This window comes from Choristoneura fumiferana, chromosome Z, assembly GCF_025370935.1.
Source record: "Choristoneura fumiferana chromosome Z, NRCan_CFum_1, whole genome shotgun sequence".
NCBI lineage: Eukaryota > Metazoa > Arthropoda > Insecta > Lepidoptera > Tortricidae > Choristoneura > Choristoneura fumiferana.
Genome location: NC_133472.1, coordinates 11,501,013 through 11,517,584, shown reverse-complemented (window position 1 = coordinate 11,517,584; position 16,572 = coordinate 11,501,013). Strand labels below are relative to the sequence as shown.

The following is a 16,572-nucleotide window of genomic DNA, read 5'->3' as shown; positions in this document are numbered from 1 at the left end:
ACGTAAGAAGCCGTGGTGGCCTAGTGGTTTGACCTAGGGCTTCTCAAGCAGAGGATCGTGGGTTCAAGCCCCGGCTCGCACCTATGAATTTTTTAAAATTCATGTGCGAAATTTCATTTGAAATTTACCGCGAGCTTTACGGTGAAGGAAAACATCGTGAGGAAACCTGCACAACTTGCGAAGCAATTCGATGGTGTGTGTGAAGTTCCCAATCCGCACTGGGGCCAAATTGGAACTACGGCCCAAGCCCTCTCATTCTGAGAGGAGGCCTGTGCCCAGCTGTGGGACGTGTATAGGCTGGAATGATGATGATGATGACTACGTAATAAAAGAGACAAAAGATTACTGTGAAAAGGTACAATAAGCAACTAATAGGCGGCCTTAGAGCATTCTCTCCTTTAATTGATTAAGTATTGAGTATTGCATACTTCTGTATTGTTTTAAGCGCAGGAGGTAGGATAACAACCTTGTAATATGTAACTACCTACAATGAAAAATAGTAGATTGTACAACAAGTGCATAAAAATTTACCAGAGCCATTTATCTGAGCCGTAGGTAAGGGTTGATAGTCGAGGTAAAATGGGTTTCATGAACAAGTTCTAAGTACACTACTTTTCAATTCAATTCAAAGAAAACTGAGGCTTGTGCTCAACAAAACCATAAATAGTCAAAATACCAACGCACAGGACTTATCACGCTAACACAAACGAGTAATATTTACCTCGACGTTTCGGCAACATTACAGTGGCCGTGGTCACGAGTAGACTCTAAAGTTTAAGACATTATAAAACCATAAATAACAATATAAGTTTAAATAATGTAATATACATACATAAATAGATACCTACTCTTATTGTTCGTGACTATTGGCGCTTTGTCTTAATCTCAGACGAAGGTTTTTCATTACAAGAAGCACTAGAGCTTTTTCAAGTCATTATATAGCACCTATATTCAGCACAAACGTGAACATGAAACGTAAACATGTATTTTTTTGTGCAGGTGGTGACTAAGGCAGCATGAGGGGCGAGGCGCTGCGACTGGCGCGGCTGGTGCTGCTGGCACTCCAGGCTTCCTTCGTGCTCAGTATGTCTTTTCACGTGTTATCATATACATACAAGTCATATTTATTGCTTCAAATGACATTAAGAAAATCAGAAGTATCATAAGAACTCGTGAAGCAAGTTTTTTCAATGTATTCCTACGTATTAGAATGGGAAGTCAAATTCTTACTTGAGATATTTTAGGAAGCTAAATTTCCCGATTTGCACGGAATTCTCTTTTTATAGGTCGGATTGCCTTCGAGAAGCTGACAGATGTGGACTTCACGGGCACCGCTTACTACACGGTCCGCAATCTGTCTCTGTACGAGTGCCAAGGCTGGTGCCGCGAGGAGCCAGACTGCCTTGCCGCTTCCTTCAGGTCAGTACTGAAAGCAACGTATTAAGCTCCATTAAGACGATGCAAGAACTTTCATGCAAGTTGCGTTACATAGCGGACGATTGAGGGACCATGAATTCAGTTGATCAAACAAATAACGCAATGTAGTGTAACTTGCATGCAAGTTCTCGCATCGCATTACTTTAGGCTCCGTTTTTACCAGAAATGTGTTGCGAGGACTGTGTTTTTCATAAACCAATTAAAACGCTTCATTTACCTTTGCCTCGCTCCGCTCAGCTGTTTCCACCAGAGATGTGCCGTGCGAGGATAGATAAATTAAGCGTTTATTTAGTTCATGAACAACACATTCCTCGCAACATATTCCCGCACACCTTCGGTGTAAACGCATGTTTAAACTGGCTTCCCACTAAAGTTTACACGATATTTTGCCGCCTTTATTCGTTCCAGTGATCGCAATGATCAACACTATCAGGTATTTTCTTAACACGCTGTACGCTTTTTAATTAATACACGTCTAGTGTAACGTACAGAAAACCACAAAATCCAGACCCGATTTTTAGCTAATCGATACTCATCAATTGGGAAAAATCGGGGGTATACTCATACGTCATATGCTGCTGCATATACGAAATAAGGCTAATGTGCAGCATAAACTTAATTTACTACGCGCTTAATGACTAAAAAATAGAACAGAAAACGGACTCTGTGGTTTCTGTCGTAATCAGGTATTAAAAACAAAAATAGAATCGTAGTCCATACTTCATAGGTACGAATTATGCATCAAAGGAATTTTGTTCGCATTGTAAATTGTGTCAGATGCAAATAACACGCATAATTTAGGTTCTAAGTGCATAATGTAATTTATTCGTAATTTCTGGAATCTGTTTACTCGATGTGTACCGTTAAAAGTTTTTATTCTCAGATGGTGTACGAATGCTATTTATTTATAGCAATAGCGGGTTCCCAAGATGGCTATTAAAATATGTAAATGGTAATTAAAAAGAAAACGCCTATGTCAATAGCTACACGTCGTAATAGATTTTTGGAGGAAATCTAAATAGTATCTCAAATGATTGCAACTTATAAAGTTGGAGCCATAAAAATAAATCTTAACTGTAGCCGCGGCTTACTGTCGATAGTCAGCAATTTTAAACGGTTCGTAATTTATAGGCTGTCATTATTATGACGTTTATAATTGTTATTTTCAATTAGTATTACAGATTTAACGATCAACATTCAATTAAATAATTGAACCATCAGAAAGTCGACCTTTTGATCTGACCTACTCTGAGACTAATCTCGAATCGAACAAAACGCATCACATCTGATCTAAGACATGATTCGTCATTATTTGACTGCTGATCACGAAAAAAAAATCAACGTGTCAGAGCTTCGAGCACGACCCCAACCCAAATGTCTGAGATAGTCGATCGGATTGATGGCAAGATCCACTAATTCACGTGCGGCACCGGTCGCCGTCCATCTCGCGGATCATTGTTACACAAACAGGCACTGACTACCTACATATACTGGATTATACAAAAGTCACAGAATAAGTAACGATTTTAAATATAAACTTTTATTATACTGGGATAGGTACCGTTAGGCACTTGTAGTTGTACTACGTGCCTGGCTCGACAACTTCATCGTACTCGTATCTTACTCTGTTACAGAGACACGGTAGTCGAGATTTAAACTTCGTTAAATACGCATAACCTTTAAACACTTAGTTTTAAATGTAAAAGTATATGTTATAAAACAATCTAGATTAAGAGTAGGTATTCCGGTAAAGGATAGATGAAGGTGAGTCGTATGTATACTTAAAAAGCGGGCAATATTAGATGCGGTCGCAGCTTGGTCGGCGCGGCTAAGGTCGGGGCTCGGAATGTGTGTCACTCTGCCGCACGTCCTCCGCGGTTCAGGCATTCCAATGACACGCTCTTGGTTAATAACAATGTGTCTCGAAAACCGCTGCCCACAAACCGTGTAAAAGCGGAAACCAACCTCGCCGCGCTCCAAATTGGATAACAGTAAAAGTGATCGCATACGTCTTCAATAGATTATTGCAGGCCTTTCGACAGTTTTCATGACTATTGGTGGATATGAATATATTATTTTATTTTTTGATATCAATATCTGATCATGCTGTAATTTAAAACAACGTTTCGTTCAAATCTAAAAAGGAAAGCTTTCTCCTTAAATCTGAATAATTCTTAAGTAGTTAGTAGATGGAAATGTTAATTTATCACCAAATTACAAAAAAATATTGAAATTAAAAATAATTAAATTACATGTCAACTAAAACAAACAAAATAAAATCAACCTAAACCTATAATATAACATGATAGATAGATCATGATGGATAGATATCTAGTTAATTTGATGCCCATGATTTCCTTCTACTTGCTAGGTATTCCATCTTGCTCGCTAATCCTGCCGTGAAGCAGCATTGCTTGCATTGTTGTGTTTTGGCGTGGAGAGTAAGACAGCCGGTGAAATTACTGGCACGTGAGGTATCCCATCTTAGGCCTCTAGGTTGGCAACGCGTCTGCAATACCCCTGGTGTTGCAGATGTTTATGGGCGGTGGTGATCTCTTACCATCAGGAGACCCACTTGCTTGTTTGCCATCCAGTCGAAAAAAAAAAAAAATGGTTCAATAGGTACTTTTGAACATGAAACTACCGTGAGACTCACTCATATTAAATATATTGACCCGGATAACTTACGTCTTACCCGTCCCGTTTTTCCAGATATTGGTGGCGGTACGTGGATGCCGTTTTTGCGATTGTGTCCAGGGATAGTTTGTCGCAGTTTTCTGACTACCTTAACACTTTGCACGATAAGGTTAAGTTCACGGTGGAGAGAGAATGATGGGCAGTTGCCATTTTTAGATGTTTTGGTTATGCAGAGACCCTGTGGTAAATTGGAAACTACAGTTTATCGTAAGCCAACTCATACGGATCGATACTTGAGAGCAGATTCACACCACCATCCTTGTCATTTGTCTTCTTTGCCTAGAACGTTGATAAATCGAGCCTTGAATATTTGTGATCCAAAATTTGTGGATCGTGAACTGAGTCACGTGAGACGGGTTTTGGAAAGCAATGGGTACAACTGGAGGCAGTGCAGCCGTGTAGTGAACGTGTCGACTCGTCAAAGACCGGTGGGAGCTGAGAGGGTTCCGGTATATTTACCGTTCATAAAAGGGGTGATGGATAAAATCGGACACTTGTTACGCCGAAGATATAGCATCAAGTCGATTTTCCGTCCTCATACGCAGCTCAGACAGTTGGTCCCGGGCTATATATGATTCCCTGTGCCTGTGGCAAAAGCTATATCGGAGAGACTGGACGAAACGTTTCCACAAGGGTATCGGAGCACATACGCAGTATGAGGAAACAGGACGATAAGGGGTCTGCTGTGGCCGAGCACTCAATGGACTCTGATTCGACGCACTATATCAGTTTTGATAAGGTATCTGTACTTGCGAGAGAAATTTTTCATTACACGGAAAGTGCGTGAAGCCATCGAGATTAGTCGTCGGCCGAATTTCAACCGGGATAGTGGTTGGACGGTACCTCCGAGTTGGAAAACGGTGTTAAATACTCGTGCTGCGTCATCGGTGTGTGTGAACGTACCTTTACAGAGCGATGTTGTTAGTGTTGTGTGCTACCCTACATTTGACGGTTGTAATGATGATGAAAACGCGGGTAGTTGTGTGCCGGTGTCAGTTTCGTCGGGTAGTCGCGCGAGCAGAGCGGTGGCGCGCAGTGCGCGTGTTGCAGCAGCCGCTGAGTCGCGTTGCTCCGAAGACGAAGGGCTACGGATTAGCCCGAAACATGTCGAACTAAACTAGATTTAAGACGTGAGTTATCCGGGTCAATATATTTAATACAATAGGTACTTTACTTACATATTATATTCTTTGATCGAGATAATATTGTGACTTAAATAATAGGTTAAGTACACATGGGGTCATAGAGCACCAAAAGGCTGCATGGCAAAATTTTGCTGTAAGTAGGTAGCTATTTTTATTTTTTCAAACTGAAGGACTTCATTGGCGAGGTTGGAGTTCAACCCGCACGAAAAATAATCACCATAACGCTGCGGCCATTGTTGCACTCTGATTGGCCGGCTCAAGGTCAAGCGGGATATTAGTGTTCGGGAAGCAAATATCGATACCAATAGTAATTTTTAAGTCATTGCGTGTCATAGTGAACATATATACCTACAAAGGGAATATGTTCGGCAGGGGGTGTGTGTAATGGCTAGGGTCGGTAGGTAGGGATATTTGCAACACTTTTTGGGCCAAGTCACACTCATCTTGGACGATCGGATGGCCAAGTGGTTAGAAAACCTGACTACGAAGCTTGAGGTCCTGGGTTCGATTCCCGGCCGGGGCGGATATTTGTATGAATAATACGAATGTTTGCTCCCGGGTCTTGGATGTTAAATATATATTTAAGTATGTATTTATGTATATAAGTGTGTTTATCCGTTGCCTAGTATCCATAGTACAAGATTTGCTTAGTTTGGTACTTGGTCATTTGGCGTTAAGTGTCCCATTATATTTATTTATTTATTTTATCTCGCTTTTTTTGATATTGTCTCAAATTTTACCATTTTCATGTATATTTTTTTTATTTGTACTTTTTATCTTTAATGTACGCGTAAATGTTCTATTGAAAATCATTATCATTTAGATAATACGAAAAAAATGATCCAACGAAGCGTGATAGTTAGAAAATCAAAATCTTCAAGCTCAATTTTATGGCACAATCAAAAATAAATAGGAGCTCCTCAATCTTCCAATATCATTAAGACTTCTCTATTTCTTAAAAGTTCTAACGGTATAGCATACTACATGTTTAGAATGACTTACCTACCCGTAAAATTTTTCGTCAAAAAATGGTTTTTGTATGAAATGCCGACGCGTTTTACGTATTATTTCTTTGAAACTAGTTAAAAGAATGATTTGATCAGATAGGTACATGAATAAACACTAAATGCCCCAAATAAAGAAAAAAACTACGAAGAACTAATGCAAGTAGGTACTTACAATGTTTTAAGGGAAAAATCATTTTTTTTTCAGGATAGCCCGTATCACCGCTCTAGGTGTTAATTTCTCTATGGCACCACCTGACATACGAGTGTCAAACAATAGCATGTAGCACTTGCGGTATTGTGCAGGTCGATCACAAGTGAACAGCAGTCGTCATGCCAGCAAAAACATAATTGCATTAATCTGAAGCGAAGCGTGTAACAGTATTACAACGCTAGTTAGATTCATCGAAATCAATTCGAACGGGATCGATCGAAAATCAATTCGGTATTCAATTAAACGAGACGGAACTCTCCCGCGCTTTTATTCTAGCATTGTTAGGTACTAGTACTAACACTGCTCTGTATCCCAAAGAAATAGCGATTCAACAAAAGAATGGGACGGATGTGGTATTGTATTCAATCGATAACTGTTCACAGGTGCAGTAGTACTACAAGTAAATTGACGATACACTTGTTCGGGAGGAGTTATCATTACGTATCCACTGAACAAACTAGCACTTCACCTTACCTCTTTAAACACCTAGCGGTAGGTACATACTGAGTACAGTACACGCATACGACGCACGTACGATGCATAGTTAAAAACCGGCCAAGAGCGTGTCGGACACGCCCAAAATAGGGTTCCGTAGGCATTACGAAAAAATACTTAATAATTTTCTAAGGATCTCGTATTTTATACGGAATCTTCCAAGTTTAGGTATATTTTATTTAGGCTGCTATTTACTCTTAAACTACTAATAATTCTCAAGCAAACTTAGCCGTTATAGTTTTTCTTGAAAGTTTGATATACTTACTAATCCTGAATTTTTTTGAAATTTTTCCACCGACTAGTTTTAATTTTAGAGGGGGGGGGGACCGCGCGATTTTCATGAAAATTTGCACTTTAAAGTTGAATATTTCGCAAACATATTACTGAATCGAAAAATCGTATTAGCAAACTCCTAATGGTTTTAAAAGCCCTATCCAACGATACCCCACATAATAGGGTTGGATGAGGAAAAAAAATCACCACCACTTTACGTCTATGGGAAGTACCCTAAAAAAATTTTTTTTACAGTTTTTTATTGTACCATTTTGTCGGCATAGTTTACATATATATCCGTGCAAAATTATAGCTTTCTAGCATTGATAGTCCCTGAGCAAAGCCGCGGACGGACAGACAGACAGACAAACATGGCTAAACTATAAGGGTTCCGTTTTGCCACTTTGGCTCCGGAACCCTAATAATAGGGCAGTAAAATGTTTTCAGTTGATAGGTGGACAGGCGGTTGACTCTTGCAATTGTACAAAAAAAATCGATCCATTGACTTTCCGCGACCAAATAGCAGTAAATACATTGTTCCTCTCACACCGAGTCCGTATGGCTGAAACTACGTTTTTATTGGGATCATGACCCCCTATCTTCTCTGATAATCTGATGCTGTCACGGAACTGATTATATCTTATCTTTACGACCGCGCTGCCCGTAACTGTTGCAAATGTTTCGGATAGTTTGTGAACATCGGATTACCTTAACTGTTACGAATCCACTAATTGTTATCTGCATCTCTGTCTGACTGGTATAGCTTACTGATTAAGAACTTCGTGATTGTGAATAAATTATTGAAAATATGCAGCAAGGTATTAAAAAATAATAGTATGGTTATTCAACATTTGTTACAAGAATATTAGGGGGTCCGAAGAAAACCAATGATAGGTACGAAGATGAAGAGGTACTTTAATAATTTGCGAGATGTATTTAAAAGGCGGCGTTGATGGATGCGTGGAGCGCAGGCGCCGTGACGTGTGGCTGTAGCCAACTGAGCCTTAATGAAGCCAGGGCAGTACTATTATATATTCTGTGCCAGGGCGTAGCTTCGCGCGCGGGTCAATTTGGCCGCAATCATAAATGCAAGGCAATGTAATGAATGCTCTATTATAACATCTAAACAACAATTATTTTTACAATTTTCCTGTATATTTATAAAATCCCTAATGTGCCTGCGCACTTGTTAGTGTTAATACTCGTAATTATGACTGTTAGGTGTTCCATTCAAAGAATATGTAGGGTAGGTATGTAATATTAATGTCTGATATTTTATAAGAACAATATATATTTTTTTAAATAAACAAAATGGCATCGGTTTTGCGAGTGGGTATATATACCCACTATACGTACATATATATATGTAGTTAGGTACGCGAGCGCATGCAGCGGGATATCAGCGATTAGTGCTCACTGTACTTTTATGAACAATAAGTATTACACAACTGCAATATAAGTCCCGTTTAAAAAATAATTACGATACGCAGATAACTAATGGTCGTGATTAATTCGTTATGTTTGAATTTACCGTATATGAAATATGAATGAGATGTCGTATTATGAAATTCATATTATGAAAGCCATTAATTGAGATGGTAAAAAAAAACTAAATGTACCTACAATCTAACTTTTGTAAAAAAATATAGAAAAATACGTTAGTGTTTGGAGGGTCAAACGTTGTCACCAGGGGTCGGACAAAAAGTGACGTAATCATGCACACAAGATGATGTTTTTTATTTAAACTTCCGTGTGACATGTAGGTAGTAACAAAGTAGCATTAATGAAGTAACAAAATAATCGTTAATAAATCAATGGAATTCAATGAATAAAATAAATTTCATATCGTTTAATAAAGAGATTGACAAATGATAAGTGATAATTGTTTATGAAAATCAAAAATACTATTTGATATCAACATATAAGTGGTTTGACGTCATCGGCACTTTTTGTCCGACCCCTGGTTGTCACCGTTTGTATGAAAACCAGTGACTATACTTTCCTCACAAAGACATCTGTAAGAGTGCATAGGGGCACATATTTGAATATCGAAATTTAAAATATCTAAAGTTAAAACGTCGACGGTCAAAACATCGAAAATCAAAATATCGAATCATCTAAATATCTACTATCATTATATCGACGTCTGGAATTCCTAAAACCGAAATATCGAACGGCTAAAATATCGAAAGTTCAAAATATCTACAACCGAATGATCGATATATGTTAATATCGAAACACAAAATATCAACCGTCAAAAAACCAAATATTAAAATATCGAAAATTAAAATAACGAAGTATCTTAATATCAAGAAAAATGCATAGAACTCGATTCTGGCACTTGCCGGCCGCTGCCGCGGCACGCTCGCTTCGCTCGCTCGGCTCGTGCTTGTTTTGGTCACGGTTGAACCTAACCGCTACTCCTCGCTGAGCTCGTCGTCACACCTAATTTTTAGTTTAGATTACTTAGTACCTAAAATGTGAAATGGAACTCTTATTAATTCAACCGAAAAGTTTAGGTGCGACGACGAGCGCAGCGAGGAGGAGCGTGTTAGGTTCAACTGTGGCCAAAACAAACCTGCGGCCAAGGTTAAATTTCGTATCAGTAATCGACTATTGTACCCTTCGGTAATATAGACATTCGATATTTAGAATTTCGACCTTAGAATCGTTCGAAATTTCAATTTTCGATATTTTATCCCTCGATATTAGGGTTTTCGAAATTTTAGCATTCGATAATTGCACCGTTCGATAATTTATACTTTCGACATTCTGATTTTCGATATTTTGACCGTCGACGTTTTAACCATAGATATTTTAAATTTCGATATTCAAATACGTGCCCGTGCATAGGCAGGTAGGTAGGTTCTTAATTCGTGCCTTAGTGGGTCTTGGGCACAAATGTACCTACAACGTATACTGTGTTGATTTCACAAAGTGCATACAAAAAAAAGCATATCGAGAATTGGAAATTGGGCGAGGTACATATACCTACGAAAGGCATGTCTATCTCCCAGATAATTATTGCTTTACAACAAATCACGGTACGAAGATTTATTACTCCAGTTGTGAAATCAAAATGAAATCCAATGTAATTAGTCGATTTCGGAACAGCTTTCTGCTTTTTTTCAAACACCACTTTTTATTGGTAGTGCCTCAATCTCATATTACAAAAACAAAAGATATTTGATGTAACACAAAACTTTACACCAACAAAAAATATAGCTTAATATTAATATTGCGCAAAATAATGCGATAGAAGAAAAAATAATGTAGCTGCAGTAAAGAAGCTTCATGGAAATAATACTCCGAGCTGAGCTGTGTAATGGCGAACAGACAGACGGATATAGCAAAATTATGAGGGTTTCACTTTTAATATTATTTTTGTTTTATTTTGTATTGCCCTTTTCCGGCAGTGTACACGCGATGACCTGTAAGAACTGTTTTTTCACCTCAGCAGCTCAAACAGGCAGGTTTTGCTATTAAAAATCAGTGAGCAAAGTCGCATTTTGCTCACTCCGTGAGAAAAAGTAACTTTTTAAATATATATTTTTTTATTCTAGTCAGTGCTATAGGTCTACTCACTGAATTCCAAATATTTGAACTTCCTTTCACTTCAACACGAAAAACGATTTAACGTGTTGATTACAATCTTAAATTAAATTTATAGTAAGTATTAAAAATATATCGATACTCAATTATATGAAAACGAAATATTTACAAAATGTCAAAAGTTTCTTGCTTTTTTTATAAAGTATGCAACCTCGTTGCACGAAAACCGCTGCTCTTGTTTTTTGTTTAATAAAAGCGTTTCGTATACTGCCTACCTCTTAGAGTTGGAATAAATATTTGTCAAATTGAATGAATTTGCAACCGATCTATTTATGTTTATTTAATAGAAATCTTAATAAAGTCTTATTTAAAAAAAAAAAGTAAACTATACGTTTATTGTTCAACCTTTTTAATGACCCAAAGATGAGGCTTTTTGCAGTATTATCAAAGAGTATTATAAAAAATAAGACTTATTTTACAAGTAGTTCTAAATTCAAATTACAAATGCATGTTATGAGTATCAGATTTGTATCGTACCTACTGGACACTTTTTCGTTCCGAATTCAAAACCTCTCTACTTGCCGGAGACTTTTGATCATTGTCTAGCACTCTCAACTTTTTGGTGACTTTTTAGAAGTAATGGCGGCTCTACGTATCATTTTTGAGTAAAGGTTTTTAAATGTTATTGATACCCTGGTGGCCTAGTGGTTTGACCTACTGCCTCTTAAGCAGAAGTTCGTGGGCTTAAATCCCGGCCCGCACCTCTGAGTTTTTCGAAATTCATATGCGAAATTACATTCGAAAGATACCACGAGCTATATGATGAAGGAAAACATCGTGAGGAAACCTGCACACACCTGTGAAGTCATTCAATGGTATGTGTGAAGTTCCCAATCCGCACTGGGCCCGCAACTACGGCCTAAGCCCTCTCATTCTGAGAGGAGGCCTGTCCCTAGCAGTAAGACGTAAATAGGCTGGGAATTGGGATGATGATGAATCATGTTTGTGTTGTAAATGGGTAGGTATATGTGGTTTTATTCTAACCTTTAAATTATGTTCTCGCTGCACAGGTGAAAAGTTGTATGTGTCACACGAAATCAAAGTTTTTTTGCATCTCGTGTGTTTGAATCCCTTGCTGCTCTCAGGATTCTAACCAAGAATCACTCGCTACGCTCGTGATTCAATTATAGAATCCTTCACTTATTTGGGATTCAAAATCAACACTCGCAACAAAAAACAACTTTGCTCTCTTGTTGCACAAATAACTATTTTTTTTATAAAATTAGTACTAAACGCGTTGTTTAAAAATAATATAACTCATGAAATGCTGTTTTTGTAACGTTTATAATTTAATTTCTGAGTTGAAGGACGATTAACACAGGTGACCCAAACATATGTAGCTACACGTTCAAAAAAAGTGGATCATCTATGATATAAAGGCAAATGCGTGCGAAATAATCAGAGTTGCAATCGGTTCCAAGAGGATTCAATTCAAAATCGCAGCACGAAACATGCTTGCATGCAATCCAAACCGTTCCTGTGAAGTTGAATTAAATACAAAATGTTGCGGCGAACGGTAACCTGCCCCGTTATCCGGCTGCAAAGTATAACGCGCTGCGTAACAATTTAATGTCGCTTAATTCCTAAGAAAACATGCAGTTGCCATTCCGAGTGCATCGGTCGCCCGTCTCCGGGGTCTCTAATGATATTTTATCACTGCTGGTGCGACAGGAACGTGTCCTGCCGCCGACAGCTTGCTGATACCTCCTTACTACCTATGTGTTATTCTCATCTGATGGGAGCTGTGTTTACAATCTTAGTCATTTGTACTGACTTATAGTATCTGGTTTCAGTACGGCATTAACTTAGTAAAGAAGGAGAACGACGACTACTAATAGGAATAGCTGACAGACTTAGTGAATAGGTAGCACGTAAGCTACAGAAAAACATTAATAAGGTACTTAGATATTGTGAAGCTTATTGATTTTAAACTTGTATATTTTTAGTTTAATTTCTAGTCACAGGCTCGCGACGTCGAAGTTCCCAAGACGATCCCATAGAGCTTATGGGAACGGAAGCAATGCCATGTCCTCGGTACCGCTCTGCTTTCAGAGCATGACATGAGAGCGTGTGTGCTAACTTTGGGGGCGGCAGACGTGAGCTTGCCTTCGGAATCCAAAAGCTTAATGGTTACCTGACCTGAAATGTATATTTCCGTTTTTTTTTAATTTATGACGGGGAAAGCATTCTACACTTCCACTGAACGTAGATATAGTTAGTGTTTAGTTTTGTAACTAAGGGACCCCATACATCCCTGTATTATTATTATTATTTTGTATTTTTTTTTAATTGTATACTGTAGTTTTTAAGTATTTTATTTGAAATTATTTTATTTTGAAAAAAAAAATGACTTCCAAGTTTCTTGCGGCGCATTCTTCTTGGCAATGATGGTCTTTTCGAAAGCGCTGGTAGTTTAAAAAATGACGTGTAAAAGTGCCCATTGCGGCCTATTTACTGAATAAATCAACAAAATTGTACCTTAACACAATGTTCATAAAGTTCACTCAGTTCACTCAGAAATTTGAATTTGAGGTCATTTTAGACCTAACCAAGTCCCTGAGACAAGAGCGTCCAGTGCCAATGACAGCTCGTTGAGCTTGCATGAGCAGTAATCCTTTTTTTTGAGCAATAATTACTATAAACTAATATAGCAATTTATATTTTAATTTGATCTTGGTCAATTCTAATACCGGCCTTATTGGAAAAACAAACATATAGAGATGTCAACTTGCTGGAAAAATAAAATTTAACTATTCTAGATTTAGACGTTGTCTGCTTTAAGCTTGAAGACGATTCCATTTATTTTGATAATTACAAGTATTAAGTAAGTACTAGATTTTTTTTTTAAGCGAGCGTTCATAATAAAATGAAAATCTAATCAAGTTTGCACCGATTACAAGTTGTTGGATGACTAAAGGCAAACGGTTATGCGCGGGGTCGAATAACCCGCAGGATAAGCTAAGTTCAACTAGTAACTTTTGCAAGCACCGCCCCGAGGCAGTTTCCTGCCCTGGCTCAACTAATTGTGCCCTTAGTGTTGCGTGCCAGCCCTCGCGGGCATAATGACATGGCAGGACACCTTACGATAATGAAAAACCGTAGTCAACGACATTTCCAACGCCATTTAATTATTTTAAATGACATTTAATGTACTCATTAGAATCATACAGTACTTACGAGTAGATTGTCAGTATAGTTACCGCAAGTTTTTTTCAAATCAAAATCAAGTAAGGTTAATCTTATTGATTTCATGGATACCTATTTTACTTTTGATTGAGATTAAGCAAACAGCATTGTAATGGAATAGAGTAGGTACGGTCAAAAGCATAAATATATGTATATGTCGGCGGCCGATCCTAAAATCCGCCAGATCACGAAATTCCTTGGCACATCATGAAATGGCGCCATTTCATGATATGCCTAACAATATGCCGAAAAAAAGGAAAATTTTGGTACGAGGAGTAGATGTATGCCTAGCAATTTCATGATCTGCCTAAATGTCACTAGGCAAATCATTAAACAGTGAGTTTTGAACGATATGACGGATGTCCCTAAGCCAATTCATGAAATAGCGCCATTTCACGATATGCCTAGGAATTTCGTAATCAGGCGGCAGCGGCCGGCGAGTGCCAGAATTAAATTCTACCATTAAGAGAACTTACTTTACAGGTTTTCGAAATTTTTAACGGATTGGAACGGCAACTTGTCTACACGGACACGTTACTACTATATGCAAGAGGCTTTTCAAAACTTTGCTACTGCTTTAAAGCCTGTTTTTTTTTAATATTATTGGTTGTGTTGATTACATTTCCACTGACATCTAATGCCGCATTTTAAGTCAATCCGATCATGAACGTAAGTGTATTCATTCGACTTTAAAAATTTGACACGAAGGCACTCTGCAAGTTTTAACTTATAAAAACAAAACTTAACACATTAAACTTGCTTGTTGCTAAAAAAGTTAAAATATTGTCGTATGTTAATAATAGACACGTATTTAAGGAGTTATCCTATGAAGTAGTTGCGGTTGCGATCGAGTTACGATTCGTCAGCAGTATCCAGTAGCTGCGCCCGCGCCGCACTTCCCGGGGCAACGATCCTCGGCCCATTCCCGGTATTTTTCACCATGCGCTCTAGCAAAAATTCTGCAACTGAGCAATGCTCTATTTTCCGCCATGATCTAACGCAAGAAATAGTATCTGCAACACAGAGTAATGCTCGCTTAATGACTTCCTCCCGGCGGAGATAGTCATGACGAATATGAGTTTTATACATCGGCAATCTAATCTTAGTGTAAACGTTAAAAAAATAACAAAATAGTATAAACGAAGTCAGCGTAGCGTAGACGCGGAATATATTATGTCCAACAGCCATGAGCATAAATCATATCATAATTGTCTTCAAAAAATAAATCGAATTTTGTTGGGTCTTTTCTTTAAAAAGTACGTTTCACCATTGACACTAATAATTAAACATTATTCGTTTCTATGAAAATTCAAAAACAGCATTAAATTAAGTAGGTAGAACTTAAGCGGCAATCACATTGAGTCGTTCGCCGCATGCTGCATGCGGCGACCGCACTTTTGCGGTGTAAAGAACACGGTAGTCGGCCGCATTCGGCGAGCCACCGACTTAATATGGCCGCCGCAGTAGACGGACAGACTAATGTAAAGGCGACGATCGTTCGCCGAAGTAGTTTGAAACAAATTCGGCGACCGCATTAGGTGAATGACGCAGTGTAATTGCCGCTTTAGGTACACCGAGCGAGATTGTAGTCAGCTTGCAAATAGCGGGCATTCTATTCCTTAAATTTGGGGACTTTGTATAAAATATCTTTGCCTACATAGTTAACCGGTTGGCGATGGAATATGAAGCTATTTGTATGCTGAATACAAATTAATAATTCATGTTTTTATTATTCATACAGATGCGTGTGATTAAGGTCCAGTTTCACTCGTTTTGCATATTTTTTGTTATTTGATCTGTCAATAAAGTTGACTCATCGAGGTTCACAGCTCAGAGACAACGGCATCTTTGCAAGTGCATAAATAAAAAGACCAGTCTGCCGGATTAGCTGAATAAAATGATGATATGTGACAATCCGTAGCAAAAGAGTCTTTATGGCAGCCTGCCATAAGGACCCGTTTGCTACGGATTGTCACATATCATTACGAGTATTAGAGGTTCTGAGGCAATTAAACAAGACATTAGTTGCCAACTAACACAAACCCTTCAATTATTTACTTTTCCTTCTTAGAATGAGAGTTAGGTACTTACACTAATGTGTAAAATTTGTTAAAGTTTTAGTCGGTGTCGATGTTTCCGATTAGTTGCAAAACAGATAAATGCTGTATACCTGCGATATATTTTAGAACGCGAAGGTTATAGAAATTTAAATTTTTATTAAAATTTTCCAAGTAATTTCTAATTGTGTTGCTTTGTTACAGCTTCGTTTTAAACCCGTTAACGCCTGTGCAAGAAACCCGCTGTTTGCTGCAGAATGACACCCAAGCCAACAATCCCATGGCTACACCACAGGTATCCATTAATATATAAATCTGTTTAATAAATAACAGCTGATGAATTATGCACGAGGAATCGGAATTGTTTTTTCACGCATAGTATAGGTATTCGATATCACTGTGACAATTATTTAGTGATCAAGATAATTATGTTAAAGTAGACAGAACAAACC

General features: G+C 38.1%; 1 protein-coding gene across 1 annotated transcript in view; it reads left to right on the top strand.

Annotated features, from left to right (window-relative positions):
• Positions 1-16,572, top strand: part of tyn (trynity) — a 70,482-nt gene that overhangs the window by 32,167 nt on the left and 21,743 nt on the right. Inside the window, exons 3-5 of the mRNA XM_074086325.1 lie at positions 1,000-1,083; positions 1,287-1,419; positions 16,325-16,415. Of these exons, the coding sequence (XP_073942426.1) occupies positions 1,017-1,083; positions 1,287-1,419; positions 16,325-16,415 (291 nt within the window). The 5' untranslated portion in view covers positions 1,000-1,016. The remainder of the gene's footprint in view (positions 1-999; positions 1,084-1,286; positions 1,420-16,324; positions 16,416-16,572) is intronic.